Source organism: Epinephelus lanceolatus, chromosome 2 (assembly GCF_041903045.1).
Source record: "Epinephelus lanceolatus isolate andai-2023 chromosome 2, ASM4190304v1, whole genome shotgun sequence".
NCBI lineage: Eukaryota > Metazoa > Chordata > Actinopteri > Perciformes > Serranidae > Epinephelus > Epinephelus lanceolatus.
Genome location: NC_135735.1, coordinates 13,909,481 through 13,925,676, shown reverse-complemented (window position 1 = coordinate 13,925,676; position 16,196 = coordinate 13,909,481). Strand labels below are relative to the sequence as shown.

General features: G+C 40.9%; 1 protein-coding gene across 1 annotated transcript in view; it reads left to right on the top strand.

Moving 5' to 3' along the window:
• The window catches only part of LOC117262264 (E3 SUMO-protein ligase PIAS1-like), a 78,181-nt gene that overhangs the window by 32,249 nt on the left and 29,736 nt on the right, over positions 1-16,196 (top strand). The window contains exon 2 of the mRNA XM_033635143.2: positions 5,411-5,906. Within this exon, the coding sequence (XP_033491034.2) occupies positions 5,411-5,906 (496 nt within the window). The remainder of the gene's footprint in view (positions 1-5,410; positions 5,907-16,196) is intronic.

Sequence of the window (16,196 nt, the reverse complement as noted above, 5' to 3'; positions counted from 1 at the left end):
ACGAGAAAGAGTCGCTTTGTTTTTAATTTTCTTGTTAATATTTGCTGATCCCTATTAAGTTCTTGCAGTAGAAAGGGACTAAAAGGCAATATTCAACAGCATCCTCTGGATGAAATCTGCTGTTTTATTCACTGAAGATTAGAATATTTGGCTGATTAAGTTGCTTGTTGTTGTATTTCTTACTAGTTAAATTTGCCCATACAGAAAATGTTTTTGGGTGGCTTTAGATGTTTCAAGTGTTGTAGGTGTTACTTGAAGCAGGTATTGATTTGCTGCTCTTGCACACACTGACAGAAAGATGTGCTAAAGTGGAGCAAGTTTTACAGTAACCTGCAAAAACTTCTGGGGTTTCAGTTCCTTTCAAAAGTACCGTTCATGCGTCAGTGTTGGTGATGCAGTGCAGTTCTGTGGTCGAACCAGAGTGAAAGGCTTTATTCACACCTGGGCCACTCATTGTGAAAATGAAAGCAGTTTTGGTACTGTATTGAGTTATGATATGTGTAGTAGCTACATTTAGATGACACAAAGAGCAAAGTAGGACAGCAGTAGAATAAGCTTCTGTTCTGTCTCCTCAACATCGCAGTCAAACTTAAGGTATTCCTGAAAAAAGAAAGCTCATAAATGAGGGCGTATAAATGGGTATTTCTTTCCAAATGATATATGCTAAATTTGACATGCATTTTCAGATTATTGTGCATTAATTTAACTCTTTAAATGCACTCCTACTGATGAACTCTTATAAATAGCTTAGCATCAAAGTTAAATATAAAGCTAGATATTTACAAGAAATCCATTCCAGCAGTGAAAAAGCAGCATTGGTGCATCTTGGTGTTTTTGTTTTTCCAAGTCTAATAAGTAGCTGCTATGTTTAGGTCACAAAAAATAGCCTACAGCAGCCATAATATATGTCATTTTAAATGTCAATTAAATGCAAGACTCCAGCGTAACCCAGGAGGAACGGGCCTCATTATAAAAAACAACAAGAAAATGTAGAAGGCTTGAAGGTTTAATCCTTTGTGTGGACACAGCAGCACACATATTCTGTACATAACAATTATAACTGTGTGTATATAATTGATTAGCCGGAAACTGACACACTGGGCACTAACAGGCCTGCGTGCTTTGTCATTTAGGGGGTGTGTGTTTGTGTGATTTATCCCTGCTCTGTCATTAAAGGAGATGAAGGGAGGATGTTTGTCCAAGACATTCTTACAAGTCTACCCAGTGTGTGTGTGTGTGTGTGTGTGTGCATATACAGTATGTGTCCTTGTCTGTAGCTTGTGTAATGCAGTTAAGATCAGCTTTCTTTAAGGTCTGTCTCATAGCTTTAGTCATCCACATTCTGTCCACATATTTAATGTATGTCAGTGATGGCTGCTTGTTAATGAGCTGAGGTTTCAGCTCTTGTTTATCACTCACCTCCATCTTAAGATAAAGAGCTTGTGCTTTACTCTTTTGATTTTGTCCTGTTATGTGTTTATTCGTCTTTCATCTTAGTTTCAACCCAAATAATGATAGGAAAACTGTAACTGAAGAAAGTATTTGTAAGAGCCACTTAAGTACATATTAATATTTGGTAAGGATTTCCGTGTTGACATGACACATCATGATGATATTTAAGTTTACACAACCGTTTCTGTATATTTTGTATAATGTATGGGAGTGGACTATACTGAAGTTATGTTTATATTTACTTTATTCATGAGTATGCATACACAAGATATTTATGCCAGGTATGGTGCCTAAAGCAGTTTAGTGCGCATGGCAGTAGGAGATTGTGGACAGTGTTGTGCATAAAGACGACGTGAAGTTTGTGTTGACTTGTTATGCAGTGTTGAAGTATAATAACGGGAATATGATGAGAATATATAGATATGGGACATCAAGTCGGTAGAGGACAGCTCAAGATGTAATTTTGGAAAGACTTGGCCTGTAGTTTTGTTTTCTGGATCTTTTTTGGATTCTCAGTAAACCACGTGAAACCTCCGTGCCTCACGTTATTACTGTGGAACTCGAGAAAAGGAACAGAAACACGAGTCAAAATCGAGACATCACTCAAACTAAGTGGCCTAGAAACTGTGGTATGTTGAAAAGGTCACTACAGTATTGGTATATTTTTGTTATTTGTATCTGACATCTCAAACACGCTAACACTGACGTGACTGTAGGCAGCTGATTATTTATACTAACAAAGCTTCTTACTTATTCTTTCTTATTCTAAGAAAATTAAACCTCACCATCTTAATTCAGGGAATTTGTCCTTTACCGTGAATGGTGATAAAATTCTGGTATACAGTTGTCTGGTCTCAGGTCCCTCCATTCAAGGCCAGCTTGGTGTCTTAAATCGTTTTTTTAAAGTTTGAGTGCATTAAAACTTCAGCATTGTCCTGCTTCAAATCCAAGCTCTTAAATTCACACCTGGGATCTGCCTAGCGTTCTGAGTCATCTGGAGCAAATAATTATAACCTTTCAGTAGTGATTACTGTAGATATAGTAACTAGGCAGTTGTGCTTCTTTGTCTGTTTATTCAGGCTTTTCCATTGGCACTTATGGCTGCGCCAAGTCAAACTTTGCCACACCGATTTGCGTTTCTATTGTCAGTTTAAACATGCCGAGCCACACCCAAAATGGATCATCTCTGGATTCAGGCTAAAAGTGTGTCTGACCGACTCCAAGCTGGTAGTGGTGACGACGAGACCAGAGAGAAATACGTTTTCAGAAGTCTGTGTGTTCAGCCCTCTGTAGTTTCGTAGCTTCTACTAACATGTTGTTATTTTGCTGTTTCACAATAAAAGCTTTTAAATAACAGAATAAAGGGGGACTTTTATTGTGAAGAATCTGTAGGACAAGTCTTATTTTACCTGGCAGGCTGTGTGATGGAAAAACACTTCTTGAAGACACACCTTGAAGTCAAACTGAGTCAAGCTAAGACAGGACAAGTGTGTGGAAAACGGTTTAAATTTCAGCTGGCTTGTCTACGTGTTTTTTGATCACTTGAGCTGAATAATGGAGTTTCAGCATTTGGTGTAGCTGCTTCATGTGATAATTGATCATGGCCTTTGCATTCAAACAGCTGCAGGAAGTGCTGAGTTACAGTCACCGTGGCTACAACTTTGTTTTTCTTTGTCAAGTTCTACTTGAAGTTAGTCCATATACACATTTGGATAATTGCTGTCGTCAGATGAAGAGCTGCTGGTGCTCACTGTAGTTTGGGCAAGCCTGAAGCTAAACCTGAAGTCAGTGCAGGCAACACTTTTTCTCATGCTCTCGCTGCAGCTCCATCCCACAACCCCCTGGGAGGTAGCGCCTCAGCCTCACATTGAGCCAGGGAAAATCCTTTGTAGTTTTTTTCTCACTTAAACACATACAAAAACTTACTGCATCGAGCATGCTGCTTCCCAGCGTCAGTGATGTCTGTAGTATTTGGACAGGTGCTGATCCAGTTGACAGGTTCTCATAAGCATGTTGGGAAATTAAGCTGTTGTAATACTGAGACTTTTGTGCGCTGTAGGGCGATGAAATGTGTGTCTGCCAGAAGGAAACTTTACAGTGTGTGTGTGTGTGTGTATTTTTTTTTAAACATCTGTGGGGCAAACTGCCAGCTGTGCTGAACTAACGTGTCTGAGTGTAGGGAGAGACTCAGCACAGAGTTTGGCATTGCTCAAAGGCAACACACCAGCCTCGTGCCAGATAAAGACACAGAATATTGAATGTAAATCATCCAGTTATGTATTTAAAATTCAATCTTTCGGTTAATTTGTGTACCTGGTCAGGCTGGCAGTGGCAGAAGGGCTAGCAGAGCAGCCAAATGTCTTCTCCCACATTAACTTGTTAAGTTTTTCCCTGGGGAATCACAGAGTGTTGCAGGGTAAACTAGGAGTAGCGCTGCACTCACACAAAGTAGTAGACGGTCTCTGGCCGCTCATAAATCTGCAGCTCTGTGGGTGTGTTGCGTTGAGCATGTCATTTGCATACCCTGCTGCGACTTTACAGTTTCTTTCTGATCTAGATATTGTACCAAACTATGCACAAGGAAGTTGTTCATTTCATGTTGCACAGTTTGTATCCAGAGTACAGAATGGGTTTTGTTTTCAGTTCTGTCAAAGTGCTTCTGTTTCTGTAAGAATCAATATGATTGCTATCGTGTGGTTGTCACCTGCTTTGCCTGAGAGGACATTTGCATAAAGTTGAGCCTTTCTCAACACGTAGAGCCTCTGGGCACCTTTTTAAATCTCTGTATAACCAGGCAGCAGCACCAGGTCCCATTCACAATGAATGAGCCACGTATCGCTGTTGCACTTTAAGTCTCTTTAGCCCCGTTTCCACCAAACACTTTCAGTATGGTACCTTTGGAAACAAAAGTAACCCTTCAGACATGGTACCTACACCTTTGGTCCACCTAGCATTTCCACCGCAAACAGTACTCTTGAATATGGGTGGGGTTGTTGTCACTCACTGCTCCATCCAGCTCTCACTGTATCCTCATTATCAGGAACACAGATGGAAGTCTGCACCTTGTTTATCGTCCACAGAACAAGGCTTCATGCCGACATTTTCAGAACAAAATAAAACAGGCTGCAGTGAGAGTCTCTCTCCATGGGATATTTAAAAATAGCGGGTTTGTGCATTTAGTCCTTCTCAGGCAAACTCAGGGGTTTGGTGTTGCCCACCAGAATGGCGCTCGTCATCAACTGAGGATTTGGTTATATGCAGTTCACATAGTCCGGTTGAACATAATATATAAACGCTTGAAGATCCAGTCAGTACTAAAAGTGTATGTCATATAAAAACTAAAGTGATGATCAAAGTTGTCAGTGTGCTGTTGGATTCATGTCGTTAACTCATGCATTAAGTAACATTACAAGTTAACGTTCCACCTTAAAAGTTGCCGGCAGTTGGCCCAGTGAGCTGCTGCGAGAGGCAGCAAAACATGCTTTCATTTTATAGTTACAGTTTACTAATAAAACTCTCCACAGTATGAACAGTGGTTACATGAGCTACAAAACCAGCCACAACTCAGCCCTGAGCAGAGTGACTGTCCTCTATTGACCAATCAACAGACTGCAGTGTTCACATCTCCACCTTTTAGTACCAGATCTGTGTGCTAGGTACCCCAACAGAGGGGGGACCAAAAATGGGGACGGTACGTAACGGTTCCGTTGGTGCCATCCACAACTTTTCACAATGGAAACAGCAAAAAGTGTACCGAACTGCTTGGTGGAAATGGAGCTTATGTATGAATGGCTGCTAGAATGAACACACCTCTGTGTCCTGGCTCTGTCCTGGGTTCTCTACACTTCAGTGGTTCTATTTAAACAGAAATTCTGTTGATCTATCGACCTATATCAGTTTTGTATCAATCATGAATAGCATCACAAAAGTTGATTTCTCATCCTCTTTCCCATCACAGCAAATGGTGATGAGCCTGCGGGTGTCAGAGCTGCAGGTGCTTCTGGGCTACGCTGGGCGCAACAAGCACGGACGCAAGCATGAGCTGCTGACCAAGGCGTTGCATCTTCTGAAGGCCGGCTGCAGCCCCGCCGTGCATATGAAGATCAAAGAGCTCTACCGACGACGCTTCCCTGCCAAAATGGTATCCCACTCAGAGCTGGCCATGCCTGGGCCACACCACCCAGCCTCAGCTGGAGTGGTCGGAGGAGGGGGCGCCGCGCTGCCCGCTGGCCTGACACAGCTGGCGTATGAGGGTCACGCCGGTCACGGTGGAGCCCCATCACCTGCTGCCTTACTGCCCCTCTCACTGCTCGGCCCTGGGAAGCATGAGTTAACCGGGCTGACGCACCACCTGTCCAGCTCGACCACACTCCACCCGGTCCACCCAGATGTCAAGCTCCAGAGGCTGCCCTTCTACGACATGCTGGACGAGCTCATCAAGCCAACGAGTCTAGGTGAGGGAATGTGTGTGTGTGCTTTGTGTGAGAGTTGGATTTAAGTAGATAGATACATTCAATCACCATGTATGCGCTACATTTGCACTATATATCATCACACTGCAGGGTATAGTAAATGAGTTTAATTGTTAAATGGAGTGCAAGAATTTCCTGGTGGATAATAATTCATTTAGTCACACCTGCTTTCAGTTTTCAGCATTATAGCACCATTTTATTTTTACGATCTGGTGTTTAAAAAAAAAGAAAGTGTATGTGACATGTTTGTTTGTTTTAGTTTCACAAAGCCAGAATATACATGGCTGTATAATGTGCCAAGTTCCATGTCTTGAAAGGCAAGAAAACATTATGAATAGAGGGTTGTGGAGCTTCCTGTTGGCCTGCGGGTTAAGACTCAAATACAGTAACTGCAACTGAGCAGGGATTTTATTGCCTGTCATTCTTCTCTCTCTCCATATGTTTCCTGTCTGTGTCTTCACTGTCAAACTACCCAGTGAATATGAAAACGCTGAAAAAATAATCTGCAAAATTGTGGGTGTTTATATCAGTATATTATTCCCATAGTAATCATGGCAGCAGTCACAGAAAACATTGACATTTATATTTCCATCGCTGTGGAGAGGCTCCCTGCCAGTGCTGGTGCTGGGCTGCCTGTTAATGTGTTGACAGGGCACCGAAATGTTACTGCAGAAATATAATTTGCAGATTTCCCAGGAGGGTTCAGAACAGACAGAGGCCACAGTTGGTTCATAAGATGTGTAAGTGAAAATATTTATAAATAAAAGCTGGAAAATTGGCTTTCTCAGATACTCTTATGCTGCTACTTACCATAGACTGTATATAGAGATGGAGGATGCATCTCCACTTCCTCCCACTCTACAAAAATGAAGCCAAAATATCCTGTGCTGCCATCTTGCACTGGTGACGCCACTGGGAGCCAGAGTCTGCCCATACTTCCGCCTGACCCAATACCAAATACACTGTTTGGTGCAGACAGCTGACAATCACGACCTCACATCCCCTTAGAGCATCTAATAACTAATTAAAACTAAACTTAACAGAAAAATGAACACTTAAAGCAACGTACATGTATTCATTTTCTTTTTGAACTGTGGGAGGAAGCCGGAATACCTGGAGAAAACCCACACTGACCTGGGGAGAACATGCAAACTTCACACAGAAGGGCTCCCACAGCCCCCACCGTGGGTTTGAACGAGGAACCCAGGAACAATGCAAACCACTGCACCACCACCACTGCCTAAATGATACCAATAATCTGTGTAAAATATTATACTCCTCTGTCTACTCTGTCGCCTTCTAGTTATTATTAGTATTTCTAATAGCCATACTGCATGTGAATGAAAGCCACCAATCAAAACTAAGGAGTCTCTAATGCAGCCGTCCATCATGTCAGTCACTCTGTGAACTGCAGTCAAACTGTCTAACAAGGCAGCGGTGATCAGATATGAATCAAGATTCTGTTACTTTATTGCCCATCACTTCAGATGTTTTTGCAATTTTAGTGTACTGTTTGGCCGTAATATGAGAAAGCTTGTGACTCTGCCACCATGTTGGATATAGTTAAACGGGAGCAGCGAGCACAGCCCACCAGCCGGACCTCATTTTAAAGCAAGAAATAGGCAATACAGTAACTGAATCTTGATTCATGTTTATTTGTTTATTTGCACATCTTGTAGTAGGATTATACAGTGGTCTCAAAAGAAAACATAAACAAAGTGTGTGCTGGAGAGGTCGGAATCCCAATCGGGCTTATCTAGTGGCCTCACCACTATTATGCAATTAGTTTATTAGAACATAAAAGATAATTAAAAAAAAGAAAGAAACACAGTATGGATAGAATGGACAAAATTAAAATAACTACTAAATAAAGAACATAGAATATAACAAGAAGAAGTTGTTGAAAACACACAAAAAAACAGAACATAAGTAAGAGGGACAAAGTTAAGTTGAAAGTAGAAGAATAAGGTGTCTAACTACCGAGGTACACAACAAAACAATACTTGGATGATAGTCCGGGTCAGCAGTTGTTTACAACTCAGCAATGAGTTTGTTTTTTAATCTAGGTTTGAATATAGGGAGGGACGGAGTGCTAGGTGCTAAATTTGAGTTTTTATTCCACAGAGAGACCCCTCTGTATTTAATATTATATTGCCCTCTAGATGAGATGATTGCCGAGTTGAATAGCTGTGAAGATTGGATTTTGTACAAAAGTATTGTTGGAAGTGGAGTGGTAGTGCATAGCTCAGGTAAAGGGACTTGTAAACAAGGATAGAGATCTGCATTGAATTAATATCAAAAATGGTTAGAATCTTAAGTTTTTAAAAAAAGGGGGAGCAGATGGGGCTTGGAAGTGTGACCTTGTGACTGTTGTAACAAATCTTTTTTGGAGTAAATAGAGTTTGTTGAGATATGTGCGACAAGTGTTGGCCCAGACAAGATTACACTATATGAGGTATGGATGCACAAGACTATAATACAAAGTTAACAGACAGGATCTATTAAGACAAGTACTGATTTTTCTAATAATTCCCATCGACTTTGAGACTTTGGTAGACACAGCATTGATTTGTTCTTTCCAATAACATTTTTCGTCGACAGTTACACCCAGAAATCGAGCAGAGGAAACTTAATTGATTTTATTACCTTGAATAAAAAGGTCAGCTTGTTCTGGGTCATATTTTTTCCTTCCACAGTATAATATGAAATTAGTTTTTTTTTTATATTAAGTGATAATTTGTTCATTTGGAACCAAATGGAAATGACTGAAAGACTGAGGTTGGCTTCTTCAATAAGAGTTTTGAAATGTTTGTGGGAAAGAACCAGATTTGTGTCATCTGCAAATAAAATGGAAAAGACTATTCAGTGGCTCCACGCTGATGTAAAAATTGGTCTCACAGCAAGAAATATACACATACAATGAAAATATAATGACAATTCATCATGTGGCAAAACAAATTCCAGCTTGTATGATCAGCTCTGCCTATTTTGATAGTTTGACCGCAGAATGACTTGGTTGACAGCTGTGAGAGAGACTCGTTGGCTCTGATTGGTTGTTGCTGCCGCGCCGCAGTCTAATTCTAGCGAATACCATTAGAAACAGTAGGAAGCGGAGGTCGGACATGATTTTTTTCAGACTATCTGTCTCATGTACTTCTTTCAGAATACAGTGACAGTTTCAGCAAATACGGCACAATCTTATTTACATGAAAGTTACCAACTATAGCTTTAAACATGTGATAACAACTACCTAAAACGACAGAAAACATGTTTGGAAAAAATTTATTTAACGTGTACTCTGATCTTTTAGTTTGGTCCATGTCTCATCAAGGGAGTGATCAAGATGTTTCAGCTAAATTTTTGGGGAGCTGTAATGTCGTCCATCTTTATACACAGTTTATGCTACTTACCTAACAGCAGTAGTATATGCTCAGGTGTTTATTTCCATTAATAAGAGCCTCCATTTAGTCACAAGCTTGAGAACAATATTTAGTGATGGTAATTTTGAGAGTGACATTCAGCCACTGGACACATTTCACTTTACATCACAGATGAGTAATGGCTTATTTAGATATTTATATTGTTATATATAGACTGCTATGCTGGAATTTGTTTTGCCACATGATGAATTGTCATTATATCTTCATTGTACGTGTATATTTCTTGCTGTGAGACCAATTTTTACATCAGCGTGGAGCCACTGAATATAAATGAATCACTGCAGGTAGACCTTCAACAACATATGTTGACAGTGCTGCATTTATTTAAACAGAGTCACATGTCTCCTGGGATACCACATTAAGTGAGCAATAAGAGCCAAGACATTTAGGGTGTTTTAAGGAAACCTTTCATGTACAGCGGTTGAGCCGTCAGTCTGCAGCACTGCTGAGAAAACAGTTCTGCATAAAACCATCACCTCTTCACTTCCTGAACAAAACTCAGCTCTGTTTCCATGCAGGGAAACAGTCGAGTCCACAATAAGAGAAGATGCATATTATGTAAGTTAGTTGTCAGAAAACAACAGCTCTTTTTCTGTTACCATTAAATCTTCATGACTAAGCATGCAACAACTTAAGTTATCTCCATTATCTTTGAATAAGCACAAACTCAGTCATATAAAAATTAAAGAAACAACCTTTAATATAAGCTTTTTCATGAAAAGTATCAATTGCAGCTTCCTAATAAGTTCAAAATATAGACACTATAATGGGAGATATGATAAACACACTGTTTTGTGTTTAGCTTTACTCACTGTTTGATGATCCAGGTGCTTCGGTTGGTTTAAGAGTTTACTGATTTGCAGGATGTGTGGAGAGTTGCAGGATGATGCGCTTAAAAAATGAAAACAAAATCCCCAAACAAACATTCCCCAAATAAACAGGCCTTTACAAAAACAAACTTCAAATCAATGGGGCATTAAACGACTTCATCAAACAGTAAAAACTAAGATTAACCAAACAGCCAGCAGTTAAAGACTGTAACCCCGTGGTGTTTTCCACGCTCCACACTCACATCAGCACACCTGCCCTTAATTAAAGGTTCCCCAGATTCTAGGTCAGGTGGCGCATTCAAGTGACTCAAAAAGTAGGAAACTAGGACTTTCTAGAAATGGCTCTAACAATATCCTATAAAAAAATAACTGCTTTTAAAAGCCTTTTCAGGGCCCGTACACATGCCGCATCTGTAACCGCCTGGAAAATGCCAAGTTGGACGCTGGGCGTTATTGAGCCAGCTTTCAATAGCACAGCGGCAGGTTGTGTCTGTGGTTACTAAGCAACCTTAACAAGTACCGTATGATAGCCTATTTACCTGAAATCCTGAATGCAGAGCTGATCTTCTTCCAGGAGCTGTTTATAAGTGTGTAGGCCTGTCATCTGTGGGACGGATGTAAAGCTCTGGGTAGCCCTGCACTAACATGATCAACTTTTCCATATTTATCACAGACTGATATTACGGATAAAGGGGAAGATATCTGTCAGTTGTGATTGGTTGTTCCCCGTCACATGACATGCGATTTGCGTTGCTGCATTCCAAAAGTTAAACTCTGTTTGAGGCGCAACCAACACCCTGAAAAGTAGGCGCTCAGGAGCACTTGTGGGCTGTGACAGCGTCACTCTGGCCTTTGAGCACACCTGCCACACATCTACATTGAAAACGATGAATTTGAGGATGCAAAAAACGCGGCATGTGTACGACCCCTTACTATGTATGTATCATAATTCCCTCTCCACTATCTATTTTATATTGCTGTGAAAACATCAACAAATTCCCCCTTCAAACAGCTATATTTATTCAAGTGTCCATAAAATAAATTTTACGACATGACATTTGAACACGTCATTATAACGTTATAATTTATCTTCGCCCAATACTTATTTTTATTGAGCAGAGCCGAAGCGCATCATAATGTAACTCAGTGCAGCCTCCGTTAGCTGTTAACGTTAACTAGTTCTCCTCCTGCTGATTTCAACACGGAGTTGTTGTTCACAATGTAGCATTACGTTTACTGCATCATGTCATCCCAAATGCTTCCCAACAGCATTCTGGGAAAGATCTCTGTCACAAACACATTTTTTTTTTCCCTGGGATGACAGGACACTGTTCGTTTTTAACCTGTGCAAAACTAATGTGACACAACAGAAAAATATCGGCCACTGCCATCAGTGGATCGAACCGCTGATCCTGCGATTAGTGGACGAGCCGCTTTACCTCCTGAGCCTTAGATAAATCCTGCATACTTAACCTTCGACAGTCAAATACTCGCTTCATCAGGAAGGTTTGGGTGTGTTTTGATCGGATTTTATTAACAGTGGCACCAGAAGCAAACAACCCGCTTACTGTCCTTAGATTCTGATTCAGATATGGATAAATCCTTACTGGTGCAGGGATGTATGTGACATCACCTATAAGTGCTCCACCCACTTCAAACCGCCGACAGGATCTCTGACAAAAATGCAAATACACGAATCTGTCATGTAAATGAACTAGAACTGTTCCACTTTTGGCAGAAAGAAAGTGCCTTGATGTAAGGCGTCATCACTCAGAGAAAGAAGCTTCTTGAGAAAATAGTTTTTCAAGGCTTTTAATAAGTCCAGGTATCCAGAATCTCCTCTTGTCTAATATGATAGAGGCTCAGTATTTAAGCACTATCTCTTATATCCAGTCTGCTCTTTAATTCACCACTTAAGAGACTTTTAATCTTTATCTTGGTCAGATTTGTCATTATATTTGGTGTGCATGGAGCACCCAGCCTGCATTTAGCATAATAACACTCTTTGGGCTCTGGGATATATTGCAAATATATGGAAATGTCTAGATTTTCCTACATTAGCATTTTAATGGAGTAAGAGACCATCTCGTGATTAATTTGCCTGCAGATGCATGTACAAACACAGCGCCTGCAGCTCTGTCATCACACCATCTTTCTCCTCCTTCCCTCAACCTTTCTCACTCTATCCATTTCCTGCACATGTTCCATCCCTCTCGGCCTCCTCGCGCTCTCTCCACGCACTCTGTCTTCCACCCTCACTCCGTCTCTGCGGCCATCCTCAGTTAAAATTTGCATGCAAAGTGATGAAATCATACAGGCGTACACCTGTGCCCGCAGAACACACCCTCCCCTCATTTGAATCTGAATCGCACATTCACACAAACACACACACACACACACACACACACACACACACACACACACACACACGTCTGCACATACAGTACTTTCAAAACACAACCGTACTTTCCCAATAAATAATGCATGCTGATCATATTGTTCTCAGAGAAGCAGAGAGAGCGAAAGGATGACTGAGAGGAGGAAAAAGCCCAGAGGAAGATGGTGCATGTTGTCTCACAGAGCTGAAAATCTGAATTTGTTTCAGAAATGACCCTCTTTATCCTTATAATAATGGAGGGCAGTAATGAAACCACTTGATTAATTGTAATTCCTCCTCATGGGCAGACTGGGAGACTTTTTTCTCTCGCTCTAAAAGTGCTATACTCTCCTCACTCTCTGATCACACTCTTTCACATACTCTGCTTCTTCTCTGCTTGTTTACTTCTCTCTGATCTTCTGATTATGGCTCAATCCTCTTCCTCTCCCTCTCTCTGTCTCTCCCCCATTGTTGTTGCCTCTCCTGATGCCTCACCTCCAGTCTCTCCAGTCTCTTTCTGACTCCCTTCCCCCACTTGCTCGCTTGCTCTTTAGGTTTGCTAGATTTCTTCTTTGTTTTTTTTGCTGGAGAAAGCTGATTTATTGGCCATGTATGTGCTTAACCAAGATTCTGACAGGGTTTTTCTTTTTACAAGAGCGCATGTGCATGAGAGTCTGAACACAGTGCAGTCAAAAGAAAGATTAGACTTGTTTGGTGTCCTTGCATCTAAAATTGGAATAAATGAGTCCGAGTAAATCACAGCTGAACAGCAGGTTCTTTGTAAAATTCAGATGCATGTGAATAGAAAATAGTTTTATGCCTGTCCACAAACAATTTGGCATGAAAGTAAAAGGAGGCAAATAAAAAAGAGAATTAGTTCCAAAAAATAGTACAATAGAAAACAATATAACATTGCCTAATGGTTAGTTTATGCCAGTCGTCATACAGAGGAGCAAGACACATGTTATCCCCACATTTATTCACTTCAATATGGGGATATTGGTACATTTTTTGCAACATATTCTCACTCTCAACTCCTATAGTAGGCTACCCACACTTGGTCAGTGTCCCCACACATCTGTCATCTAGGTACTAGAGCCCAACCAGTACTGGATATCAGTATCGGCCGATACCGATGTTAGGGATTAAAAAAAAATTCCTTATTTTTTGCATTTTACAGTTTAACAATAAACTTTAATGTTAAAAATGACATCAGTGCAGTGAAACAGTAAACTTCACTGGTGATTTGATCATTATAAATTATTCCATGCATCTCTTCTTGCATTACCATCTTAAAAAAAAAAAAAAGTTTTAATATAGATGCATATCTGACAACAAATACGCCAATACTGATATATCTTTGATAGGCCAAAATCATACAAATTCATCAACCAACTGATATATCGGTCGGGCTCTACCAGGTATCCATCCAGCACCAGTTTTGGAAACTGCTTGGAGAGCACGTCAGTTTACACTGGTTACATTCATCGTGCCTTCTCAAAATACCCTTCAGTTTTCACAGGAAAAAGTGCACAGTTTCTGCCTCTTAGATACATACTGTCTCTTTTCAAAATAAACTTAGAACTTAGAGGGGATAAACTTCGTTCTTAGGTTTACTTCCTTAAGCCTAGTTCATTGAAAACAAGCGAGCATTGCCCGTTTAAAATGTCTCCGTCGTCGTGCACGCCCAGCTGCATCGCCGTTAAATCCAGTTTAGCAGCTTCCTTAATTTGGTCCTCCATTAACGCGAGTAGCGGCGAAATACCTCGATAGCATCGTTAATGTGGTCTGTAGGATCTGTAGCGGTCGCCATTGTTGCTATCCTCACCAGTTACCCACCGGCGCACAGCTTGACATCAGCGTGGCGCTGATTGGCTAATCGCTAGACCCGCCCCCACCCCCGGCGTTCATTGGTCCTTCCATCGTTTGGACGAGATAAATCGCAAATTCATTGCAGTATGCCAGACCAGAGATGCAAGCCTACTCAGTTGAGTGGGCGGGGTCTATGGTCTGGAACCAGGCTAGAGCTTTAGGTGTCGCAACAAAACAAAGTTACCTAGTTTGGCATGAAATAAGTACATTCGCAACTAACTTAATGTAACATCACGTGACATAAGCCACATACATCACGTGACGTAAATCACTAGCATAGTATGTTACACATACTAGCACACTACATTATCATTAAAACAGCTCGGTTGACTTTTGCTTTTATACAGGGCACAAACAGCAGGCTCCTGGGTGGTAAGTTTGTTTTACCCATCCATCCACCCACCCTATGCAGACTCTCTTGCTGTTTCTACTACAACAGTTGCTCAGAGCTTCAAAAAATACTGCCACCCTGCGCATCTCATGCCACCAGTAAAGGGTGTGTCTGTGCGTCTGTATCTGGCACTGAGGGCAACTTTCTAAGGGTTTGTATATGACGTGTTGGGTGAGACTGAGTTGCATTTTCAGACAGTCTTTCCTGGCAGCATGCTTACTACTGTGCTCGTCTGTACACGTTAAAAGTGACATATAATTGTGTGAAGAATAAAATTAGAGAGCTTAAGGAAGGAGTTCAAACACAAAACTTTTTTTCTTTTTTTAATTTACACAGTATGCTGCCGCACCATTTTAGCTCCTCACTTAAACTGTTCCATAAATTCACCCCCTCAACTGAGATCTAATGATTTTTGCACATTAGTTCTGACCTTTTGTTTCTTGAGCATGCATATTCCTCTCGTGATGGCTTCAGGCACTAATTAATTCTTGGCTTTATACACCGACTTACTAAGACTCTCTACATTTTTGAGGATTTTAATTTAATAAGCTGTGAGTTTGTTGGTTTTTGATTAGTAATTTTGTCTGCAATTCTCTTGGCTGTCTTTTATATGTATGAGAAGGATTTTTATTTGTTTTATGTGCATGATTTCCCAACATTTCACTCAGTAAGTGGTGTATGGATGAATACTGTAAGAGAATAATGTAAGGTGTATAATTTATTTTGAATTAAGAAAGTCGTGCAGTTTTTCACATGCACTGCAAGAAGAAAACTATGCTCTTTTGCTACAGAGCCATTCCTCTCACTGCGACACCACTCCTCAAGCTGCAGCAGCATATATCATTAATAAACTTAAAAATATGACAGCAGACAGTAGAGGGGTTGGGGGAGAAATTGTAAATTCTGGTTTATGGTAAGAGAGGAATTGTGGTGCATGTAAACGTGTTTGCAGATTTCCTGCCTTAACCTGATGTCTCCTGTATGTAACCTGGTTTCTTGTGTGCATGTAATCGTAGTTATTATCTCGCTCACACCATCCTCCCTCTCTCCCTCTCCCTCCCTGTCATTATCCCTCCCTCCTCTCCCTCCGGTGCAGTCTTGTGCTTTCTGCTGGGTCTTATCAGTCTGTGGGATAAAGGTTATCCAGCCCACAGTTTGGCCCTGCCACTCTAAACTGGTCAACAGTCTGGGCTGCACCAGCTACTCCTTTTATTACCATGGCGACCTCACTGGTTGAACTCTTCTCCATCATTATCCGTCCTCCATAGAGAACGATGCCTCTGTGCTCATTATGGATATCATTGTGGTGCACATGCATTATACATGACTTAATCACCATATCTTCAGAAAAAGGATGCAAGC